This window comes from Mercurialis annua, linkage group LG3, assembly GCF_937616625.2.
Source record: "Mercurialis annua linkage group LG3, ddMerAnnu1.2, whole genome shotgun sequence".
In the NCBI taxonomy this organism is placed as follows: domain Eukaryota; kingdom Viridiplantae; phylum Streptophyta; class Magnoliopsida; order Malpighiales; family Euphorbiaceae; genus Mercurialis; species Mercurialis annua.
In genome coordinates, this window is record NC_065572.1 from 7,480,446 (window position 1) to 7,506,950 (window position 26,505).

The following is a 26,505-nucleotide window of genomic DNA, read 5'->3' on the forward strand; positions in this document are numbered from 1 at the left end:
TATATAAATGTTTACGAACTGTTTTTTGAATTGTTATGAATCTGGATTGGAACGAGCTTCTCAATATGAATTATCGAGACTTTGTGCACCAGTGAGTACTCTCGGATCGGTAGACAAATGTCTTACTAACGCTGGGATTTGACGAGGATTTGTTCCTGTCCACTCTAGAATTCGGTGTGGTACATCACCCTTACGCCGGATCATTTCAATACTTTTTCCATAATGTTATATATTATTATAAAAGGGATTTGAGTTTTTAAAGGTTTTCACTTAATAATTGTAAATAGTTGTATGAACTCATCTCAGTATATCTGACCCCGTTGTTTTTTCCACTTTTCAGGTTTGAGATTTAAGAGCTTTGGTAGATCTCCGACTTCTTTGGTTCTTCAAAGGTTCTTTTGTTTTAATAAAACTAGTCAAACTGTTTTGTAGAACTAGTTTATCTTTCATGGTTAATTTATATTTTATTTTGACGGATTGATCCGACTGTTTATTTAAAATTTGACATGTTATACTTTATATTCTACTATTTATATATCTGGCATGTTGTTGGAGTCTTGGGTTTGAGACGAGCATTTGATTATATGATTATCCAAATAAACTGCTAGCTTAGGCTGCAGTCTCGGTTGCCCCTGAGCATTGTTTTTTTTTTGCAGGTTTATTTTTATTATATTGTTATCCGCGAGGCTATTTACGGATTTCGGTAACACTATATCCATACTCTAGCGCCGACCAGATATCTCTAAAAATGGGTCGTGATAGTTGGACCAGCTAGCTAGCCATTTCCGGTTTAATCGGCCGATAAGTTTTGAGGGATGTTTAGAAAAAAACCTAAAATATAAGAATATTTGTAAAATTTGACCTCAAAATTGTAATTTGAAATTCATACTCCAGCATGTTTGGAGTTTATCTTTTTTACTCTTGCATTTTGCATTTTCACTTCAAATCTCGCTCTAGTGTGTTTCTAAAAAGCATTGATTTCAAATGGATTCTAAAATACAGTTTCCAACCGTTTAAAAAAAATTATAAAAAAGTTTCAGGTGGTCCAAACAGTTTTTAACTAAAAAACGGTTTCAAACAGTTTTTTAAAATTTTAAGTAGTTTTAAACGGTTTGTAAAACACAGTTTTGCAACCGTTTTTAAAGAACAATTTATAAAAGGTCTTAAACAGTTCCAAACAGTTTATAAAAGCACAATTTACTATTTTTTTTTTAAAAAAACTGTTTCAAAATAGAATTTTAAAGTATTTTTAACAGTTTATATTAACATTTATAAAATAATAGAAAAGATAGTTTCTATGTTGTTTTTAAAACAATTGCTAAAAAATAATTTTTAAATAGTTTTCATACAGTATCAAAAAACTTCCAATGATTTCAAATAGATTCAAATAGTTTTTTAAAAAAAATCAAATAATTTCACAAGTCGAAAACAGATTATCTTCAAGTAAAATTGTAAAAATGATGAATTTTTTTTATTTTATTTAAAAATGTTTAAAAAGTGTTGATATTTTTAAAATATTACTAAAACAATACATAATATATCAAAATAACTTATTATAAAAAAAGGCTGAATCTGTTGAATATCAAAAAAAACTAAGAGAAAAAGAAGAAGAAAATGTATAAGAAGAAAAACTAAATTCTAGTACTATACTTGATTTGGAGTTTAAGTTTCGACGCGACGTCTTGCCTAAGATCGAAAAAGGTGATTGGCAAGGATTCAATGCCGACTGGCCCCCGCCTACACTGTTCTAGAGAAGAAAAAAATTGATGAAAAAACATAAAGAAGAAGGGAAAGGAGAAAAGAATAAAAAAATGTAAAAAATATAAATAAATTAAACTTAATTAAAAATATAACTAAATTTTAATTAACATGAATCATTAAAAATATGTATGTATATGTATATATTAACATGAATTAACTAAATTTTACTGACCATTTTACACCATTTTAGCCATTATTTGTATTTAACCCTAAGTTATCAAATTGTTACCAGAGATCTTATTAGGATTAATTACGTTTAGTATCAGAAATATTATTTCTCCCTCAATTTTGAACAATTATTATTTCTCTTCTCGCGTTTATGTTTCAGTTAACCAAAATCCAATTATAAGAGATCTTAATTAAAAAAAATTAAAACGTAAAGGAGACTAATGCATTCTTAAAATTCATGGGGTATAGAGTATCTTGAACCCAAATTCATAGAGATAATAGTAATTAACCTTCATATTTATGGTCCCATTTTGATAAATTAGTAATATGTATAATCAATTAATAAATTTAGTCCATCCTGAGGTAATTATTTATGAATGTGAAAGTATATATATTTATATACAATTGTTTTTAGGAATATTAATTTTTTTAATTGGATATGTTTTAACTAAAAATGTATCAGATATAGGTTTTACAAAATTGATGGGCCATTAACTTTCCTAACCGAACAAAACAGGCTTAAATACGCAAGGAGGCCATAGGCCCAATAATGGAAAATCGAAGAAGAAAGAAACAGTTGAACAGGTCAAATTTTTTTCAGAGCTTTAAATGAAAGTCTCCGTTCCGTTTAATGAGAGCCGGACAAGTTGACCAAGAGTACGATTTGGTTCCTTATCGAACCAAAATCGGAAAACAAAAGAATCGCAATTGGCATAAAGCAGCCAGACGTCGGTTGAGCCGCTGAATAACCACGACTCACCCTCAAGCTGGCTAATTTCTTTTTCAGCCGTCGGTTGAGCCGCCCTGCACAATCATTCAGCATTGATTCGACCGCCGTCGGGCGTTATTCCGTTTCTGCCCTTTTAATTAGTGTAAATAATCTAAAATAAATAAGGGAAAACATACTCTTAAATTTTAATTAGTCTCTACCAATTACTTTTAATTTTATTAGTCCTTATATATTTGTTTATTCTGTTGATTGATCCTTAAATTAATTAAAAATAAGAAAATGGACTTTTTCATGAAAAGAAATTGACTTCATTTAGAAACTTTTTGTGTTTTTGTTATAATAGAAAAGCACAAAGAGATTAGATGATTCAAATAATAAACACACAAATTAATTACATAGATAAAGTCGAATAAGTGTAAGATTCTAGTCGGATTTGAATTAATTAACATTTTTAATATTTAAACTATAACAAATTATTAAATTATTAAAATTATTTGCATATAAAATTTAAATATTTTGTATTTGTAGCAATTTAAACATAATTTTTAAAATCTGACAGAAAAAATCAACTTTTAATTTCTTAATAATTTCCAGCATCAAGGTATTATTTTTGCCGAACGAAGTCATTTTACCGTGTTTTAATGACTAAAACGACATCTTATAATGATTTTTAATTGTAAAATTTCAAAATAATGAAAAATTGAACTTTTTAATGTCAAATTTTAAACATCTGTTTCAATTGTTGTAAATACAAAATGCTGAGATTTTATATGTAAATAATTTTAAAATATTTAAAAGAAATCATATATTTGACTGATGTTACTATTTAAATAAAATATTTTTTTAAAATATTAATAGAAAAGTAAAATTATAAAGATATTAAAAATGAAAAAAAGCTTTGGAGTTTGGCACCTTATCCTCAATATGGCAAGAATAAACATGTACTAGTATCGTTTACCAAACGGAAAGGTCATTTGGCAGCTAAGACACACACAACTCAAAAAAATAAAAATGTGGCTGTTTGGCAGTCAGCAGCTGAGCCAAATCCCGATGACGCAACGTTTCCCTATTACTTCACGCGCTCACTCACCTCCCGGCGACCCTATCTCTCTCTCTTTTTTTAATTTATTTTATTTCCTGCCTTTTATTTCGCTTCATTCGTCCGGCGCGTCCCCTTCGCCGCACCGACCCCGTCTCTTTTTCTCACCTTATACCTTTCTAACCGCACTCTCACCAATAAAATTTATCAAACCCTAACCCTAGCCAATTCACGATCACACCATGGGAGACCTAACGGAGTCCGTAACGCCGTCATCCGCTCCTCACTCGCGTCCGATGCCGATACGGGAGGATTGCTGGAGCGAGGAAGCTACCGGTACTCTCGTCGACGCGTGGGGTCGTCGGTACATGGAGCTTAACAGAGGTAATCTCCGTCAGAAAGACTGGCAGGAAGTTGCTGACACCGTTAATGCTAAGCACGGTCACACGAAGAAAACGCACCGTACTGATGTTCAGTGTAAGAATCGCATCGATACGATTAAGAAAAAGTATAAGATCGAGAAAGCTAGGGTTTCGTCGTCTAACGGCGCGTTAACGTCTTCCTGGCCGTTTTATGATAACTTAGACGCGTTGATCGGATCTAATTTCTCCGGGAAAAAACAACAAGCTTCTCCGTCGCTATCTCCGTCTCCTCCGGTTGCGCTTCCGATGATCTCGTCGTATAGGAGGACTCCGATTCCGAATTACACTCCTGTTTCGATTCCGGTCACAACTCCGGCTCAGCTTTCGATTACGTCCTCGGCGGTAACAGCAGCAACTTTGCCGCAGAAGAGGCAGCTGGACGACGGATATTTCAGGAGGCATTACTCCGCAATGGCAGCCGCTGCAGCGGCTGCAGAGCCGGAGTCGGAGAGCGAAGAGGAGGAGGAAGAGGAGGAACGAGAAAGCGAGGAGGACGTAGAAGGAGAGGGAATAAAGAAGTTAGCAAAAGCGATAGAGAGATTTGGAGAGGTATATGAGAGAGTTGAATGTCAAAAGCTTAGGCAAATGGTAGATTTGGAGAAGCAACGGATGAAATTTGCTAAAGATTTGGAGATGGAAAGGATGAGGATTTTTACTGAGACACAAATTCAGCTTGAGAAGATTAAGAAAGGCAAGCGATCTTCTGGATCTAATTATTAAATAATGTCATAGTTTATGTTTTTAATTTTTACTTGGATGCTGATGCTAATGTTAATGCTGCTGATGTTTTTTTTTTCTTTTTTATGTAAATTGCTCTGTTGTAAGGTTTAGGATTGTCAAATTTATGAATTAATATTACTATCATTATCATGAATTCGTTGATCGATTAATCATTAGCCCTCGTAATTTGGTTAGAGCAATACAAATTGAACATGTCCGTTTTATTTAAAACTTAGACAATAAGATTAGTGACATCACTTGATCTGCTTGTTACGTGCAAGTTCTTATATTGTTTGAGACTTTAAGTTTAAATTTTTATGTTAATTTTGAGATGCTATTATGGATTAGGTATGTTTATGAGTTTGTGCGCCATAGAGATGCAGAATTGTCTTTTTTTCTTTCTTTCTGGAAGCATGTATAGCTTTGTAAGAGTGCCTAATATGTTCTTGGTTGATATAATTGATGCTGATGCTGCATAATTTCAAAATGTTAAAGTACCTTGCCACTAAGTATTAATAGCCATGGTGCTTTGATCGTTGCTGTTAGACGTCTAATATGAGATTAGAATGTGGAGAACGACTCTTTTCAGTATCTATACTGCGGAAGTCCTTCAGTTTGAGCCTTAATTTTTATGGGCATCAGAAGTTTATCTAGGTTTCTTGACATTTCAGCTTATATGACTGGTCTGAAGAAACAACCTTATGAGTATTTAGGTAGCATTCGCTTTAGGACTTTGGAGTATTCTCTTGACTGATGCCTGCTATGCATTGCTCTATTTTTTGCAATATTTGAGCTAGGGTAAGTGGTTCGAGGGAATATTTTCGTTGACTGTGTAGTCATGACTTGTAACTTGTAAGGCTGTACTAAATCATTTAGCTGAAATTTGTATTGGAGACGATTTTATAGGTTTATGGGAAACATAGTGTTAGCATTACTGACTTGATAAAAAATATATTTAAGAGATTATTACCCAATACCACGTCTGATAGAGTGGAATTTTCAATTGTTGTAAGAGTTAGACACATAGCAAAACCATGTTTCTATACATGGCTGCTGTCGTTCATTTTCTATCTCTGGTTATATACTGTTGAATATACCGATTGTTATCTGAATTGGACCTTTTGGATTGCTTATGCCTAATAATTTAAAGAAAATCACTTGAATGATCATATTGAGTTGGTGAACTTCCTTTCTTTGGTATCTAGGGTTTCAACCACCATGCAATGTTCTAATTACACCCTAGAATGATATTTAGGTTCTTATGCTATATCAAAATCCAGTATTGCTTTGGTGCAAATCCATTGATGATGATAAATGGTATTAGTCTGATAGCATTGGCTAACCTCGACCTAATTTTTCATATTAGTGTACAATACTTTTATTAAATTTGATTTTTGTTAGAATAGTTCCAAATTATTTGTTAGTTTCAACCATAGTGTATGGATTAGGATGCTTATTCAGATGGCTGATTTTGAAATTCTGAAGTAATAATCACCTTATAGCTATTTTATCTTAGGGATTGCAAGATTGTCAAATCATGTTGATGAATATTAGAATCTGAAATCTGGTGGTTGAAGTGGAAATTGATGCTTCAGTATATATAGCACTGATCTCCAGATGCTTTGTCTGGGTATTCAAATCGCTTATGACAGCTCAGAAAATCATGGGAAAGGATGTTGTTATTCATATTCTGAAGCTCTGTTCTGCTAAGGTTTTCTGAGGTTGGGTCTTATGATCTGTCTTTATAGATAACGGTTCGAGCATTTGGAGGTAGGACCTAAAGTTGGCTCATCTGACGACTCCTTAGAGATCACCTAGTGCTGTATTCTGTTGAATTGTCAATATCAGTCTTATAGATGGTTTAGACTTTAGAGTATTTGAATATTTTCGTATAATATAAGTTTACAAAAATGATGAAATTACGAAATTCATCTTCTTCAAGTTCTCGAATCCATTTAACTCAGAACATTGAGATCCAGGGAAGCCGATTATCCATCGACAAGTCTTAGGATTGTGTCTTTATCCTACTCTAGTTATGTTCTCCTAGATATCCTTTCGCATATAGAACCAAAAATTATGAACATAAGTTGTGCACCTTTTAATGGTGACATTTCAATTTTGGCAGAAGAACCTGTGGAAGAGGAAACTGATTTAATTGGAATCGAGAGAAACGGCAAAAAGCTTTCAGATTCTTCGTCTATAAGCTCTGCTGAGATTGATTTATCAGAAGATGCTGACCTCGAAAAATTGTTTCCGAATTTAATGACAGCATTTTCGACGAAGTTCAAAAATGATGATGAGAAAAATTCTGAGCCACCTAGTAGAATAGAAGAAGAGTTGACAGGAGGGTTCTCGAAGCTTAGCGGCAAGCGAAGCCGCCGAAGCCGTCTTCGACAGGTCTGGATTTAAGAAGTTAACGATGACGGTTTTTAAAGTTAAGGATGATGGTTTACTGGCGTAATTTCTCGGAACAAAGACATGGTTATACTTTACCTAATTAGACAACTCATCTTAGTACAGCTATGCTCCTCTTTAATTTTCCCTTCTTTTTTTTTGAGGAATTTAATTTTCCCTTTTAAGTGCCATTATTTGCCTTTCCATTATAGTCCCACCCTTGTTGTAATGTTGTTGTCTTTGGTTCAGATAGATGGTAGTGTGTTGAATTTTAGTCTATCCTTATGAAACTGTTAGATTGGCATTTAAACAAACATTTAATTTTTTATGATCATTTTTAAATGTTTATTGGGTGCCAGATAATGGGTAATAGTAGTGAACTCTGGTGAGGATGGGACAGAATGATTTTGTAATATAGGAAACGACGTAGTATGGATTGGAGAGTTGGGTCTCGCCTGGTTCCTAATTATATGCCTTCTGGAAACTACATTCTCAGAAAGAAATTTATTAAGGAAGTGATAATGATTTTGCTTGGTTGTGTTTTAATATCTCAGGAAGTTAATTTTTATATTTAATACATTAAATCATATGCAATATAATTCTCGTTAAATAACTAAATTTAATGATATTATTGAATGTTATTATCTATTTAATTAGGAAGGTGTAATTTTCTTGTTACTATAAAAGTTAGTTCTTTAGCAAAAAAAAAAAGTTTAACTCTTAATTTTTTGGAAATTAAACGTATGAAAATGAATGGCTTAACTCATCAAAAGGCTTCTGTATTTTTAAATTTTGATTTACATGATTTTTTTTTAATAATTGGTTATGTAATACGTTTTTTTATTCGTTGTCTATTTAGTAGATCCTTTCATATATGAGAGTTGTGAGCATATTATTTAGTCAATATTAAGTGATTAATAATTTCCACTTAAAAATGACAAAAGCTCCCCATATATATAAATTTGTGTTTATTTTCTTTTTAGAATTTTTTTTATTCAATAGGTCTCTATATTTTTATATTTTGATTTATTTCATTTATCCTTCCAGCTATGATGTTTTCCGACATGTCAAGTTAGATGGACATTAAGTTTATAGACTAGATAAAAATATAAATTTAAAAATGATAAGATAAATAAACATTTGAAAGTACATAAGCCTTAAGATGGGATTGATTAGAATCAATCAAATTATTTTCATTACTTTCTGAAAAATCCACTTTATAAACCTTATTATCCTGCAACCAAGCAAAGCCTTGGGATTTTTAGAATGGTTCTTTTGATACTTAGATGTTAAATGTGGATAGTAAATCCCTCTAATTTTTTTCTGAATTTATTTTTTTATAAAATATTACAATTGAACCGATGATTGGTAAAAAAATTTCTTCCAAAGGTAGAATTATACCAGATTTGGTGTTAGATGTTAGTGTTAGAATTTATTTTTAGAAATTCATTTTCAGCCCACTGGCTGGCAGAGGTTTACAACCAAATTGGATGTTTCTAATCGAACCAGACTTTGAATTTCGGTTTGGTTCAGTTAGACGGTTCAATTTGTGTATAGCATACAGTGTTTTAAAAACCGGACCGGACCGGCCGGTTGAACCGGTTGAACCGTCAACCGGCCTGCCATCCGGTCCGTTTGCCCCTTATGAACCGGAAATCCGGTTGAACCGGATCAAACCGTATAAAACCGGCATAATCGTATAGAACCGTTGAACCGGATAGGACAAGAACCGGCCGGTTAATGAGCAAGAGTTGCAGAAAATAATAAAACAGATGAAAAGAAGCACAGATGCAGATTTTAGATCTAGACAAAATAATGTCTCTTCATTTGAAATCTATTATTATATGTGGATGCTATTTTAAACCCACATAAAATTTTAAAAACCATCAGTATCGCCTCTTGCTTGTAGACGTCGGTGCTATTTTCTTTTTCTTCACTCTTTAAATTTCATTTTTCTAAATCTGTCAATATTTTAGAAGCGAGGATGTAGTTTTTGCAAAGATGGGAAGAAAGTAATTTGGTAGAAATGGAAAGAAATTTGGGAAGTATTAATATCAGACATAAAAGATAAAGAAGAAAAGAAGGAAAGAAAGAAATTTGGCAGAGATGGAAAGCAAGTTGGGGTAATATTAATATTAAACCTAAAAGATAAAAAAGTAATCCTCCACAAATCACGTGGGGGATATGGAAGTTGGTGGGCCACATTTTTGTTAAGTTTTATGAGTCAATATATATATTGGTAACTTGGTCAAATTTAGATCTACGGTTGTGATCACTGTATGGTTGGGTATAATTGTTTTATAAATTTTCACTTAACCGGTTCAACCGGTGGTCCAACCGGTTGAACCGGTTAAACCGTGAACCGGTGGCCATACCGGTTTGGCCACCAGTTCGGTTTTTAAAACACCGATTGCATATATGGTGATGCATAGATCATATAAAAAGAAGAAAGAGCACAAAGCACTCAAAATTAAAAGCTAGAAACACAAAAATAAGAGAAGATGCAAAAATAATTTATAAAAATAAGAGGAGTCCATTTGCAAAAGTAAGAGGCGCCGCTTGAATTATTGGATTTCTCATAACATATCAAATGCACACCACAAAAAGAATAATATCTTTTCATCAACATTTTGGCCGATTAAAAGAGTATGGGTCTGTTTGAATTAATAATATTACTCTTTATAATAAGCTCATCTTTTCTTTCATTCTTTTCATAGTTTTATAATGGACATTGCTAATGCTATGGAGCAATTTCAACTTCGAAATTATGATTTTATCGTCTCTGGCTAAGGTTAATTGTGCTGAAAAGTTAAATCTTCTTAACTTATTACTTGAAAATCTAAAAAAATCAAAATTTGCGAATCTATTCCATCTTTTGATAATTTTTAGAGAATCTATCAGGTTTTTTCTTCAATTAAATTGTATCAATCTTTCATCTAAGTACAATATCTATTCGCCTTTTATGTTTATTTTGAGATTCAAATTCTTTTTTGCTTCAAACTATTGAAGATTAAAATAATAATTAAATTTTACAATTATTTCTGATTTTTTTATAGATTAGGATTTATATTTTATAGTTTTAAAAAATGAGTTTTGCTAATTTAATAAATTAATTTAAAAATTCAATTGAAAATTTAAATAATAAAGTAATTGAAAAATATTAGATAGATTTATAATAAAATTATCAAATTGATATAGAATTTTAAACATTATAAATTTTGAATATATTTATAAAAAATTAACAGAAAATTGGCTTTTTTGAATTATTAAGCCACATTAAAATATGTGTGCATGAAACATGCAGAGTTATTCGTTTCATTTTTTTATTTTCATAGTTAGACCACGCTCTAGCGTATTTATATGATCTTTATCTTGAATACATGATTTTTTTTAATACAGAATAATATAATTTCTTCCATTCCCTTACTTTTGAGATAATGTTAATTTTGCCCCAATGTGTTGATATTTAATTTTGCCAAATTGAAGTTATTTTCCTTCATTTATTAATCGATATGGGCCATCAACAAATTAATCAACATTGTCCAATAACTAAAATGAAAGCACTTCCTTTTCATATGCATCCTCTCATGTTTTGTCGGCATACTATGGACGATCATAAGAGTTTGTTATCAAATGTTCCTTTCTCATGTTTTAGTTTTACTTTTAATTATAATTTTGGGGGAAAAGAATGAAATTTTCCATTGAAATGAGAATAAGATTCAACTTTTAGCCACACTCGTATATGTGAAAGATAAATAATCATAGTGTCTATATGAACTAAACTTGAGGTCACATCCATAAAAGCATCTCATAATAGGAATTTACATAATAACATTGACAATGAAGAAAGTAGTACTACTATAATACATTTCAGAAAAGACTAAGAAGATGGAAACAAAAAAAAAAGTTGTGTTTGATTTTTTTTCTAATCTATTTTTAAATAGTATCAAATTCGTATTTTTAGTCGATTTTTCATATTTTATATGCTAAAATAAAATAAATATCAAATAAAATTAAAATGACAAATCATATTATTGTTCGATTATGCATGCGCAGCAGAATTTATAGAAATTTAATGAGAAATAATTAACAAATTACATAATAGAGGAATAGTCAAACAAATATATGATATATATGATTCTGAATCGTCTATATTCGCTGGCAAAAAAAAGCTACTGATATCGAAACAAGATATTACAAGTGAACAATTAGAGATTACTCTAACGCTTAAAACTCAATCAACACAAACGATCCGATAAGTTGAAGAATACATATCAAAGATATTCATAAACGGCTTCAAAAAGATTCAATTTTTTTTTGTATTGTAAATAAATACTAGAATAACCACCACTCCATCAAAAATAATGAATTCATAAAAGATACTTTTATGATCAACTATCTGGGTTGAACTGACTCTGTGCTAGTCTGACAAGCCATGGCATCAATTTGGATTAGATTACATTCCAGTGATACTAAACTCTGTCAACTTTTCTTTGCCCAGATGCATGGTGGGACAATCAAAAATAATATATACTACAAATATATATTTTGCTATGATATGAACCTAAATAAAGGTCAAAATATACTGTAAAATAACTTTACAGATGCTGGTGGCACTATCTAATAATCATAATCATTATATCTAAGAGAACAAAATAGTTGAAGACATCACCTATATAGCCTGCCCACTTGTTAGTGCAAGCTAAGATATAGAATAAGAGAATTGCATTATTAAATAATTCTATGGTCTAAACTTTATGTGGGGACTTTTATTCCATCCACCTCAAATTCATTTTGATCATCTAATCAAAAATCTTGTATCATTTTTTATATTTTTTTAAGATAAAGTACATATTATATGAGTATGTGTGCTCTATCAATCTTGATGAGTACATTTAGCTGGCTATAATGTACTAATTGAAAATTAATCTAATTTGATTTGATTTGGATAGATTTGATCTACCCTTGTAATTTTATGATTCATGCATGTGGTTTGTTGATCATTTTTCTGTATAGCTAAAGTATTGCGCCTTTACCAATGGGGTTGGTTCAAGTGCTAAGCGACTTGATATCGCTTAAATAAGGTCTCGGGTTCGAGTCCTTGTGAATGCAGAAAATTCTCACTGGTAGACCAGTGGCGGATTCAGAAATCTTGTCTGGTGGGGTCCATGTATATACTAAAAATTTAACTATAAAATTATATAAAAATATTAATTAATAATTAATAAAAATTATTATTATTATTTTCGACGAGTTTTTATATTATAAAAATATTGCATAATTATATCATTAGTTAGATGTTTAAATACATCACTTTAATATATATTACTCAATAATTATTCATGTTGCGGAAGCTCAATCGATTACGCTAGCGAATCACGTATTGTGCTAAATAATTATACCGGAAAATTCCCAGGAAAGAATGGTGGGTCACAGGCGGACCACTTAAGTACCAAACTCCTTAGACAGAATTTCACACGATATAAATAACTTCACAATATATAACTCCAACTAGCCTGAGCGTTAGCTAATAAATAAACAATAAAGAGAACACCAACCTTTTAACGAGGTTCAGCCAGAAATGACCGGCTTACATCCTCGGGCACTGCCCAAAATACTCCACTAATTGTTTGTAACAAAATACAAACTCGAGAGAGAACCAACTAAGCCTTAGGAGTTAATAAGGCTTGTTGTGGGATGAGTTTCAATGGGTAGAGGAGACTCCCTTTTATAGGCTAAGGAAGTCCTCACCCTTCCACTCCTAAGCAATGTGGGATTCTACACTATATGTATATAGCTCAACAATCACAAGTCCCTTTTCTAAACAATGTGGGACAAATCTAAAATGAGCCATATCCAACAAATCTCCACCTTGGCGAATTTTCTCTCTACCATCTCGGACTATCTTCAATAGTACCTTCAACTGCGCTTCAAAAGCGCCAACTCTCAACTGTAACAGTCAAGTACCAATGTGGGATGCTCCCACTTCAACGCTCTCCCTCACGCATAGCATGACCGAGCAGAGCAACCAATCCCCCCTCACGCATCGCGTGGGCCGGGCCACATTCAAATCTCAAATACTGAGAACACTAATCAAATTCAAACAATGTTTGAACTTGACTGCTTTCACAATCTTTGTCATCATATCAGCAGGAATTTTCATGGTCAAAATCTTCCGAAGTAGGACTCCACCTTCTTCAATAACCTCTGGCACCAAATGATATCGAACATCAATGTGCTTCGTCCTTGCATAGTAAACTTGGTCATTCTCTTTAATTTCCAATTTACCAAGCAACCCATGAAGCCAAATTGCTTCCTTAACAGCTTTTGCACTTGCCATGTACTCTACCTCCGTGGTAGACAAAGCAACTATTGACTGCAAGGTAGACTTCCAACTAAACGACGCCTTTGCTAGTGTAAACACATAGCCCATAGTCGATCGTCGTTTATCAACGTAGTCCGAATCATTATACCCAACTACATATTGACCATCTTTCTTGTCCTGCCCAAATATTAGACCAATATCCACAGTATTCAAAGTATACTGTAGAATCCAATTTTCATCTCCAGCCACCTTGAGTCCATCTGGCTGAGTCGAATTGATTTCCCCATCCAAGAATCCATGTAAAAACACTGTTTTTACGTCCAATTGAACTAGTTCCATATTCAAATTTGCTACTAAGGCCAACAAAATTCTAATGGAAGAATGTTTAACAACTCGAGAGATAGCCTCAATTCCTTCCGTCCAAACGTAGCTTTTAGCTACCAACTTTGCCTTATAGCCAATATCATTCTTGTTCGGAAATCCTTCTTCATATATCCAATTACAGGGACGTAGTCCCTCCAATAATCCTTGAGTTGCAAGAACCGTCAAGAATTTTCCACCATCATGCCCCAAACGCCAATGCCAAAGACTGATTTCTTCTAGCTCATTATCATCACTAGAAGCAACTATAGCCGACCCAATAATTGCATTACCCTGATAGTAATACAAGTTATTGTTCTTCCGAATTCCTTTCATGACAACCTGTGCACCCGAGAATACCTTCATAACTCCATTTACTGCAGTCACAACAAAGCCCTTTGATTCTAGGACTCCTACAGAAATGAGCTTCTTCGTCAAACTCGGTACATAGCGAACATCTTCCAGAATCCTTATTGACCCATCATGGTTCCTCAAGTGAATTGAACCAATTCCTTTTGTCAAACAAGGATTGCCACTTGCTGTGTAAACAACTCCACCTTCTAGCTCTTTGAAGTCAACAAACAATTCCCGATTGGGACACATATGATGACAACAACCCGAATCTAGAAGCCATTCAATAGGAGTATTTACTGATGACACAACAACCAATGAAAGATCTGAATCTTCGTCGTCACACTCAGCTACATTCGAAGCAAACTCAGCTTTTTCTTTATCAGTCTTGCCTTTATTCTTCAATTTGGGACAATCCCTTTTCCAATGCCCTTTCTCTCGACAAAAGGCACATTCATCTTTCTCTGGTCGGGATTTTGATCTCCCTTCCTTTCCAATTGTTTGGCTTTTCAAACGGCCTCTAACAATCAAAGCTTCTGCTGCACTACTAGTATTTTCTTTCTTATCTTTTCTTCTCAATTCATAACTATATAATGCAGCGCAAACTTCGCTAAGAGACACACCAACCTTCCCATGAAGTAGAGTAGTTTCAAGAAACTCAAACTCTTCAGGAAGTGATCCCAACAACATCAAAGCCAAATCTTCATCATCAAACGTCACATCCAAATTCAACAAATCGGCTACTAATTGGTTGAAATTTGTGATGTGCTCATTCATAGTAGTACCTGGGAGATACGTGAACCGAAACAGCCTTTTCTTCATGTGAAGCTTATTCTGACTGTTCTTTTTCAAGAATTTCTCCTCCAATGCTTTCCACAAACTACTTGCAGATGTTTCCTTTGAGAAAGGATATTTCTGCTCTCTGGAAAGACATGACCGAATGGTACCACATGCTAAACGATTGATGCTACTCCATTCTCTCTCATCAACATCTGTTGGTTTCTCTTTTTCAATAGCGACATCTAGACCTTGCTGAAATAAAGCGTCTAGAATCTCACTTTGCCACATGCCGAAATGTCCTGTACCATCAAAAATCTCCACCGCAATTCTTGCATTTGACATTGCCATTCTTCCCGAGGAAGAAGCTATCAATGTGGACAGACTTTTGCTTCCAGACATTTCTGCTCCAACTTTTATTTAATAGCTAACCGATATGCCAAGGATAGAACCTTAGCTCTGATACCAATTGTTGCGGAAGCTCAATCGATTACGCTAGCGAATCACGTATTGTGCTAAATAATTATACCGGAAAATTCCCAGGAAAGAATGGTGGGTCACAGGCGGACCACTTAAGTACCAAACTCCTTAGACAGAATTTCACACGATATAAATAACTTCACAATATATAACTCCAACTAGCCTGAGCGTTAGCTAATAAATAAACAATAAAGAGAACACCAACCTTTTAACGAGGTTCAGCCAGAAATGACCGGCTTACATCCTCGGGCACTGCCCAAAATACTCCACTAATTGTTTGTAACAAAATACAAACTCGAGAGAGAACCAACTAAGCCTTAGGAGTTAATAAGGCTTGTTGTGGGATGAGTTTCAATGGGTAGAGGAGACTCCCTTTTATAGGCTAAGGAAGTCCTCACCCTTCCACTCCTAAGCAATGTGGGATTCTACACTATATGTATATAGCTCAACAATCACAAGTCCCTTTTCTAAACAATGTGGGACAAATCTAAAATGAGCCATATCCAACAATTCAAACGCTAATTCTCATTTGATTGTAATATTAATTTAGATAAACAAAGAATTAAATAGTTGTTAGAATTATTTTAGAAAATAGAAATTACAAGATTCAATTAGAGATTATATTATTATGTGTATAATATCTCAATATTAGTTAATGAACAAAATAGATATGCATTGATTAAATTATAAATTATTAAATATAATTAAAATCAATAATTATATATTTATATATTTGTAGAATTTAATAATTAAAAAATATGTATACTTTAATAAATTCTCAATTATATTATTTATAATTCTAATTTATGATTAATTTCAAGTTTAATACTCGTGAATATTTTCACAGCATTTACTATACATAATTTAATCTTTTATATTGTCAAGTTGTAATCTTAATTATGAGTGTGAATGTGGCTACTTAAGGTTTTATGTTAAGCATTTCAATTTTCATCTATAGGTGTATTTTTCCCCTCAAAAAGGGTGGGGTCCATGGACCCCATCCTCTAAGCCATAGATCCGCCTTTGTGGTAGACTCACCCACCATACCAGATGCGCGACACGGGTCGGATCCGGATTAGTCAAGGCGAAGCCTTGCAAACCGGATGAGCTTACCAAAAAAAAAAAAGTATTGCGCCTTTTTTATAATATGCATATCATCCTCTAAAATACAATTCAGTATATATAATGATTATAATAACATGACAATAAGTGTAAAAATGTTGAAAGGGATTGAAACGACAATTTTAAAATAATTTTAACAATGGTGATACAAATATTAAGTTTACTAAATTCTGGCCTAATTTCAAAAATGACACTTGAAATTGATTGATTTTATAAGATTATTGAATTTTCACCGATGAGCTGTAACTCAAACGGTATAAGCGCTAGGCAGCAAACTGCTAGGTTGTGGGTTAGATTCCTCCCACAAGCGTTCCCCCTCCCCAATTATCAAAAAAAAAATTTGAATTTTCATTTGTTAAAAATCTAGCTAGCAAAAAAAAAAGGACGTGGAACCAAAATACGGGTGTAACGCGGTAAGTGTAATATACACGTTTTATTTAAATAGAGGTGACCTGGTCCGTATTTCGGTTCCACATAAGCTTTTCTTGGTCAAATTTAATTAAAATATTATCCGGTATAGTCGGCAAATAAAAATTTAAGCTTAAAGAAATAAATTTAGTTTGAGTACCCTTTATGAAATTAGGTTAAAGTTCAATTATGTACCCTCGTATTTTTAACCCTTTACAATGATATTTAAATAAAAGAACTATTTTCCAACAAAAGGATGCAACCAATTTATATTGGATCAATGACAAAAATCTTGAATTTCCTAGCATAACAAAAGTTTCATGATTGGCAGAATGGTAATAAAAATTGGATGGGCAAATGCAAAACAGTAGAAGTGGGATGAGTAACAGTACTTACTTCTTACAAATTCCAAAAAGAAAATAAATGAATATTAATTATCATATATAATCTCTCTTGTAATATCACCTTTTTGATCAATACCAAATAGGATCAGATCAAAATATGATCATCACCACCAACTATTTCCAAGCATTAAATTAACCCCATCTTTTTGCATTTTTCGCCTTCTATATGCCTCTATGTACACCAAAAACAAGAAAAATTTCAAAGAAAAAAATGAAAATGAAGAATATAACATAAAGTTTCTTGAACCCTAATCTTGATAATAATTAAAGAACCTCTAAAATGAATCAAGAAAACAACAAAAGAAAAATCACTGAATTGAGACTTCAAGAACTTCATTTCCATTAAATATTAATTATCATTTGATGCTTCACATATGCTTTCTAAATGAGGTCTCCATATCCCAACTCGACCTCTTCTCCGATCTCTCTGTGTCGATACTTTTTCCGATAGTATTTCGCTCAAATACCGATCCGAAACAAGAAGATTCGCCGTCATTGAATTCGAATTCGCATTCGAAACATTACTATTGCTCCTTTTTCTTCTATTATGACTCGATCGATGATGTGTCGTGGTATCTACGGATGTTTCCCTCGTTTTTGTTGTCTTTGTCGTTGTTGTCGTCGTCGTCTTAGACTTCTTTTCGTGAGGCACACTCGTTGGCGGTAGAGGCATAAGAAAATAAATCTTCCCCCGTTGTAGTTCCGCATCAGGAGGGACGATAACGATCTTCGGAACAACTCCGTCTTCCGACGGGGAAGAACATGGTTTTTTCAAGACGTGTTTAGGGTAAGCTTTCATGATCTCACTAGCAAGAATTGTTCCGCTGATCTCTTCGACTCGGCCATTAGTGTGGACTATTCGGATCACGTCGAGTGCTCCACAGGGTAAAATGCAGGATATGCAACACCTGATTGTGTTCTTCATTGCCATGAATCTCTGTCTCTATGAGTTTTTCATAGAGAAGAGAATAGGCAAAGAGAGAGTTGAAAGAAATGAAGAAATAGATTAAGAGAGAGAGAGATGGGTGTTTTATTTTTAGTTTATTTTAATGTTTTAGGTTCCTCATTTTTGCTATTTGTCTAGTAAGAAAAGAATGTGGAATCACTCACTCTTTAAAAGAATTTTGTATCGAATTATAAGCATTCAAACTTTTTGCCTTTATAAACTATAGTAATTTTACATGATATTTTTTATATATTTTTATTTCAATATAAATATTAATTAGGTTTTCGCCTCAGTTCTATTTTTTTTTTTTTTGAGAAAAGGTTTTAGCCTCAATCCATTTAGTGTTTTTCCATTGTAGGTAAAATTAATGTTTGGTTACTCAAATTTAATCAGATTAAGAATAATAAGCTATAATTTGAACTTCAAATATAAATTTTTTTATCGTCTACACAATAACATTATTTAATTATGAGAGTCAGTTAATCAGTTGACTATGTTAGTCCGTTTTTACAAGAGTAAGTGTATCATTTTTGGTTTTTTAATTTAAATAAAATTTTGCCTGGTTAAAAGATAATCATTTGCTATCGATGAAATTTTTTCTTTCGTTTTAAGTTGAAAATGAAGGTGACTGAATTTGCACTATATTTTTCTTAGTTTTGCTATATGTTGGAATTTTTCGAAATATCAAATATTTCTGAGAATAGATTCTTGGATTGTTTGAATTTTAAATTCAGGATTGTTGACAATTCAAGGTTTGTTTTACTACTGAATAGAAGTATATTGAAAAAATGAAGCAGTCTACGACAATTTTAAGGGTGTAATGGTGCACGAATTTTTCTCGATCATTTAGTGCCATAAAAAATTCATCTAGTGATTTTTTTTATGTTTGTTTCATTTAATTTCAATAGATCAAATGCTATCTTTTTCATTTTTTATGTTCTTTTTATTTTTCTTTTAACATTTAATATGTGGCGATGTACTTCAATTTATTCTATAAATATAGAATGACTCTATCTTTTATCAGAAAACACTTTAATTTTTCTTTATTATTGCTTTTGTGAGTGTGTGCGTTGGGGAGAAGAGAAGGGGAATTTTGGATGAGTTGCTTAGAAAGAATTGATGGCATGAATAATTGCACCTTCGCTTGTGTACTTCGGCTTTGGGATCCATCATTTAGGGGCCCTCCATTTCTCTTGCATCATCGCCCAGTTCGATAAATTTGTTTTCGAAACTGGCTAATGGGTTAGTTAACACATGGTGGTGCATGATTGGGATTGCCAAGTAAGCATATAGACAAGACCCCTTTGCTAGGGGGTTGATCCAAGACCATGTGTTTCAATCAAGATTTGACATTTGTCAGAATTTCACTGAATCAGCCACTAAGATTAGGTGGAGAGGCTTATTAGGTAGGGTTGTTTGAGAAAGAAAAACTCAAGGAGAATCGGTTGGTTTCTTGGTTCGATTTGTATCGAAAGTTAATTGGGTTTATTTTTTTTAGAGAAAACCAAATTATATGTTGTGTAAATTTATTTATTTAATTAATTAAGACGGTAGCTGAATCGGTAATTGTATACTAATGCGGCACGGATTGAATTTTTTAAACCAATAGTATGGAGTGAATTGGGTTTTGAATAAAAAAAACGTCTCTCTCTAATATTTGTGCTCTCACTTCTTTCTTAAAAAAACTTTCATTCACTTATCTTTTTGAGGGTGGGAGAAAATGATCTTTCCGGTTAGCTGGAAAATCATCTTCTCTCTGCCCAAAATACTACTCCCCCCATTTTGAAATAGTTGTCGCTTTAGCTATTTTCACACAAATTAAAAAATCAATAAATATGCCTAAAATTATGAGTATTTTTACTAAATTAACCCTTCTTGAAATTTGTAAACATTAATTAGTATGACTCTTTATTTGTATTTTGTATTCTTTCAATGAATTAATGAGGAGGGATATATGTGAAAAAATAGCAGTAAATGCTTTCTTGGTATTCTAAAGTGACAAGTATTATGGAACAAAAAAATTTCCCTAAAACGACAACTATTTCAGAATGGAGGGAGTAATTATTATAGATCTACTCCTTATTTTAATAAATCTTTAGTCAAAAAAATTTAATTTCGAGTTGGGTCTTTTATGATTTTATCATATTAGAATAAATTTTAAGGTCTTTGCTACCTCTTTTGTTTTGATTTTTAGATCTACCAAGTATCTTTAGTGTTTGATCGTTCTTCAAAGTTATGTTTTTTTGTAGATTTAAATCATTTCATTTCATCAAAATTTATGATTTGTTTCATATTTATATTTTGCACCGATGAGGGATTTACGCATAAACTCATAGTTTCATCTACAATTACCTATAAGCAATCGATTTGAGAGCTCACATAGAGATTTGCCACAAGAAAACAAGTAGATAAAAGTGTATAAATTTGATTGAATTTTTTGATTAACTTTTGGAAATGTCCTATCTAAGCCATGGCCCATCCATTAAATTGGTTAGATGTAAAATGTTAGTGGGCGACATGTGAAGGATACAAGAGTGAGGGGCCTTCTTGAGGGGATTTATGTGTTACAATATCCACTTTCTATGTCACAAAATCAATTCTTGATTATGTTTTTCAATGCTAAATTAGCCAAACTAAAGCTCGTTTCCATTCCATTAAAAATCTAATTGAGAACTATAAATTAGTTTCAATCTTTTCTATATCAATCAAATAATATGAAAACATGATTGTGATTATTGCCTCTTGAACATCCCATATGCAAACTATAAACTATAAATGTATTTGAAAATAGGAACAATTGTAAAAAAAATCCATAAACTTTTATAAATTTTCAACTTTAACAATTTAAAGTATGGACTATTAATATTTTTCAATTTAAAACATTGATAATATTTTGCTAGAAATATACTACCGTGGACGCCAAAATAATATATATTTCGGTATTTGTATCGGGTTTTTTTATTAAAAATATATCAATATTTTAAATTATATAATAATAATTTCATATTTTAAATTGTCAAATTCAAAAATTCATATTAAAAGTATATTAAAGTTCATAATTTATTTTAGGATAATTTGCATATTAATTCTAGTTTTTTGTGTTTGTAAAAATTTAAATATATTATTTAAAACATCGCATCACATATTCCATTCTTTATGAATTTGAAATGTTATAGCATATTTTTGTTTTTTACGAAATACAAAGCTATTAAATGTGTATTAAACAACGTTGAATTGAATGAGAATGTATTATAAAATGTTAAATTCAAAAAGAATAGAACATGTAATGTGCAATATTATAAACGACGTGTTTAAATCACTTTCAACAAAAAAAAACAGGATTTACTATATAACTAACCCTTTATTTTATAACTAATCCTTTAAAATAAGGTTAATGAAGATATAAATATTCTTTTCCAACTATAGTGAAACTAAAACTTGATTGAGTCCACATGGTTGGTTTCATAGTTTCAATTTCAAAGGACGTAATTGTAATTATTTCAGTGTCAATATCATCAAATTAAAGATGCTTTGTCTATCAAAACAAATCAATGTTTTCAAGGAAATGGAAATTAGTAAATATTAATGTAGCGATTATCGATTTAGTGAAGTCCCAATAAATCCAAACAAATATTAATGAGTTTGTTTGAGGAACGCTCCAAAACTAGCCAGCTTGAATTCAACAGCATGCCAAATCTCTGGGATTTTGTCTAAATTCCACTCTAAGAAGCTGCCAAATGACTTAAATTTTGAAGTAAAACATTTAGCCTTTGTTAAGATTGTCAAATAATTAATTTATTCAAAAATTTAAATTAATAGATAAAATTTTAATAATAATAATAATATTTTAATACACCCGTAGATATATATTAAAATTTAAAATATAAATAATAATATATGCGTACTCATATCATTTTATGTTTAGTAATTTTATTTTTTAATTAATTAAATGAGAGTCGGTAAAATTAAAGACTAAACTTTTCGTTTATAAAAACTCTAATAAAATTTTAAATTATTAAATTACCCATAATGTTTTTGGATAAAACTCCAACAATAGTATTGTCTTAACATGGTTCATTTGAATTTTAGCAAAAATACGGTCTGAGTTTACTACTAAAATATTTTTTGCTTATTTTGATATCACTATTAATAAAATACTATAAGTAAAAATTGATACTTATTATTATATTGTTTGTTTAATTTTAATTTAATGTTAATAAATTATCGATGCCATATTGGTATGAGTATATTTTAACTTTATTTAAATATGTGTATATTTTGATATATACTTTTGAAATACTGTAAGTTTAGTTTTAGTATGTTTTACCAAATTATCTGTATATTACTAGTACATTTATAGTATTACTATTAATTTATTTATTTTACGAATTTACTATAATAATAAATAAATCTATTAAATTTCAAAATCTAGGAACTAAATATAACACAAATAACATTTTGATGATCAAATTAGGCTTTTTTATAATTGTATAGTGTTGCCTCGTGAGAATGGGCTATTCACTATAAATTTCTCTATTCTATTATTTTTTTAATTTTTAAACCGTGAACAGTGGTAAAACCTTTTTTTTATCATTAGAACTTAATCAAAATATCTTCAGTGGCAAAAACAAATTCGAAAGTTTTCCTCTCCACCTCACAAACATATTATTAGACTTAATTTTGTATGTTATAATCGTGAATCAATGATTTTGTAAATAAAAATCGAATTATAAAATGGAGTAAAAGATTTAACAACTTCCAGATATTTTTTTGGTCAAAATGATTCGAATGAGAACTAAAAGCCCCAAAAAAACCTTGAAAGCAATTTATTCATTATTTAAAATTTTCGAAAAATGGCTATCAAAATTGAAGGGCAACAATGATTTTTGGATTTTCCAGCAAGTTTAGCGGTGAGTGAGGGTTACCAAAATGTTCGGAAAAAAAGTGAGATTCCTCTTTCTACGAAATTTGTAGAAATTTGTTGCCAACCGACATCGACAAGTTGTATATAAAATAGTCAAAATAAAAATAATATTTTTACAAATATTAGCTTTAAAACAGTATTTGTTCAAAAAAACTACATGGTATTTTTTCCAAATATAAACTTGTTCATCTATTTCTGCAAATATTATGTACTTTTTAGTAGAGCTGTACAGACAAAATTCAAATCAACCAAATCAAATTAATTCAACCAAACCAAATAAAATATTACGGTTTACAAGATTGTTGGTTTGATTTTGGTTTGAAAAATAAAAAAAAAATTATTGATCTGCTTTGCGGTTTCAAAAATTATAAACCAACATAAACCAAACCAAACCAAACCAATATATACACATATATACATATTTTTATTAAAATTATAAATATTATAACATAAAAATAAAAAATTTATCACTATTTTTAAAAATTGTACTTGACAAAATAATATATTTAAAGATCATCTAATGAAATAACTATCTGTATATTTATTACCGATCAATAAATATTGTATTTCTATAATATTAAGATATTATTTTAATAAAATGTAAAAATTATAATATAAAATATTTATAAAATATTTTATTTATTTATTAGTCATTATTATAGTTTGTTGTATAAGTATAACATTTATTGATCGTCAAAAAAAATATAACATTTATTTTTATGATGAATAAATATTTTTAAATCTATAGATTTTTTTATCTTAAATGATAAATAAATAATTTTTTTGGTGATGGTTTAAACTGATTTCAAAGAAGAAAATTATCAAATCAAACCAAATTAATTTTACTGGTTTATAATATGTGTGATTTGATTTTGGTTTGAAAATATGCCAAACTAATATAATTAGTTTGGACTAAAATATTAATGATAAACTAGTCAAATCAAACACGTAATTTCCCTTCATTGTCTGTGTTTCCTCCTCAAAGGCCCATAACCCATCTCTTATCTAGCAAGCTAAATCGGGCGCAGATGTGGCACCTTTTGACCTGTTAAATTAGCCCATAAACTAAACTGACTCAAAAATATCTGACCCAAATGAATTAAAACCCTTAGATGCCAGTCCAGTCGAGTGATAATTAATAAATCCATAATCTTTAACAGTAATTTAAAAAATTGGACAGAAATGTCATTTAAATAAAAATATTATTATAATTTTATGATTTTTTTCAAAACAAAATTAATTAAGTAATTTATCCAATATGAATTTGAAATATTTGTTTTTTTTTATAAATAAGAAACTGAAATTTTTTATATATTAATTTTTATTTTTGATATATAATTTATTTATATAAAATTTTGATCCTACCCAATGCATATTGATGCACCCAAATTTAGTTCGAATTTTTATCATATAAATTCAAAATGACCCGAACCCTACTTAAGAGATATAGAGCAGATGTAGTTTGAATCAGAAATGGTTCCAACCAAATCTGGCTGGCCCAACCCAATTACCTCCTGGATCATAAATAATACAATGGGCTAAGAAAACGGTATAGTGGGCATCTCTCCATTTTTGTGCAGCAAAAATTTATGGGAAAAGTTGAAAAATACTTTATTTTGTTAAAATAATTTTAAAAATACCTATGTTCGTTTTTATTTGCGGATAATATTTATAAAAGAAAATAAATTGCACCTAGCACTTGATTTAATAAAAACATTAAACCTAACACTTAAAATCTTATTTCTCTAAACCCTAAATTATACTAAACCCTAAAACCTAAATCATGCTAAAGCCTAAAGCCTAAAGTCTAAACTCCAAACTCTAAACCCTAAAACATGCTAAACCCTAAACCCTAAATTCTAAATCTTAAACCATAAACCCTAAACTCTAAATCATGCTAAACCCTAAACCCTAAATCATGCTAAATCCTATATCCTAAATTTTAAATCCTAAATCATGCTAAACCCTAACCCTAAAATCATAAATCCTAAACCCCTAAAATCCTAAAATCTAAATTCTAAATCTTAAAAAAATGGAGTTAAATGTTGGATGAATAAAAAAATGAAGTTAAATGTTGGACAAAATAAAAAGGTTGGGTTAAGTGTTAGACGGAATAAAAAGGTGAAATCAAGTGCTGGATGAAATAAAAAGGTGGAATCAAGTGTTAGATGAAATAAAAAGATGGGATCAAGTGTTGACAGAAAAAAAAAGATGCTCAAGTATTTTTGGAATTATTTTTAATAATTAAATGCTTAGTCTAATTTCCTCAAAATTTATTTTGCCTCTCATCTTATTACAAAATATTAGTTAAGAATAATTTTATAGTTTTAAACAAAAAAACCTATAATGTGACTCATTTTATTCCTTTGGAGGTGAAGTAGCACAAAATGCTTGCAGCAACTGAAGTTGGATGACAGACTGACAATAAATGATTGGACTATCTGGACTTGGAGGAGTAAAATGAGCCAAACACCTAATCGGGAGTGTTTATTCCGACTGTGCCATGTCATTTTTACAACAAATCAATGAATATTTGCGATAGAAATTTTTTAATTATTACTTATATGTGTATTATTAAATATTTGCACATAACTATCACTTCATTGGTTTGTTGCACGAATAATGTGAAACAACTGTCACATTGTATAATTATTTTCTAGTTGGAGGATAATTTTTTAAAAAAATATATATTTTAAAAATGTTTTTTTTTAAAATTATGGGTTTACTCTTATTTGATCTTTCGTCCAAATTTAAGGAAAAATGAACCTTTGGAATATTTATAGTATTGCCAACTCTCGGCACATCATAAAATTACTCGACATAATTTCAATTCAAGACTCCAAAATTTAAAGTTCAAGTTCAACTTAAATCTAGTTGAATTTTATTTGAAAAATTGAAAGTTGAATTTGATTATATAAATATTCAAATAATATAAAACACGTATAACTATAAAAAAAGCAAAATAATATATAAAATATTCTTTTTTAAACTAGTAAATCTGTGAAACTGAATATTAAATATTTAAATTCAATTCAAGTATTTCTAATTCAAATTTAACTAAAGCTACATAAAAGAAATCCTCTCTAAAATAAATCTTTAAAACCATAAGTTTTGAGGAGGTGGTTTTCGCCTTTTGGTCGGAAAACCACCTCCTCAACCTTTAATCTTTATTTT

The 26,505-nt window shown here is 30.8% G+C and overlaps 2 protein-coding genes across 2 annotated transcripts; one reads left to right on the forward strand and one right to left on the reverse strand.

The window, feature by feature from the left end:
• The first annotated feature begins 3,615 nt into the window (after positions 1 to 3,615).
• On the forward strand, positions 3,616 to 7,582 carry LOC126674455 (trihelix transcription factor ENAP2-like). Its single transcript, XM_050368899.2, has 2 exons — positions 3,616 to 4,811; positions 6,966 to 7,582. Exons 1-2 carry the CDS (start codon positions 3,941 to 3,943, stop codon positions 7,247 to 7,249), a joined length of 1,155 nt encoding a protein of 384 aa, XP_050224856.1. The 5' UTR covers positions 3,616 to 3,940; the 3' UTR covers positions 7,250 to 7,582.
• A 9,895-nt stretch (positions 7,583 to 17,477) lies between these two features.
• On the reverse strand, positions 17,478 to 18,566 carry LOC126673868 (uncharacterized). Its single transcript, XM_050368177.2, has one exon. The coding sequence runs from the start codon at positions 18,390 to 18,392 to the stop codon at positions 17,811 to 17,813; it is 582 nt and encodes a 193-aa protein (XP_050224134.1). The 5' UTR covers positions 18,393 to 18,566; the 3' UTR covers positions 17,478 to 17,810.
• Between the last annotated feature and the right edge of the window lie 7,939 nt (positions 18,567 to 26,505).

Excerpts from the sequence above, each read along its gene's own strand:
- LOC126674455 (XM_050368899.2), top strand. The coding sequence starts at position 3,941 with ATGGGAGACCTAACGGAGTCCGTAACGCCGTCATCCGCTCCTCACTCG. Across the intron at positions 4,812-6,965 it reads GCTTGAGAAGATTAAGAAAG|AAGAACCTGTGGAAGAGGAA; the intron begins GCAAGCGATCTT and ends CAATTTTGGCAG.
- LOC126673868 (XM_050368177.2), bottom strand. The coding sequence starts at position 18,392 with ATGGCAATGAAGAACACAATCAGGTGTTGCATATCCTGCATTTTACCC.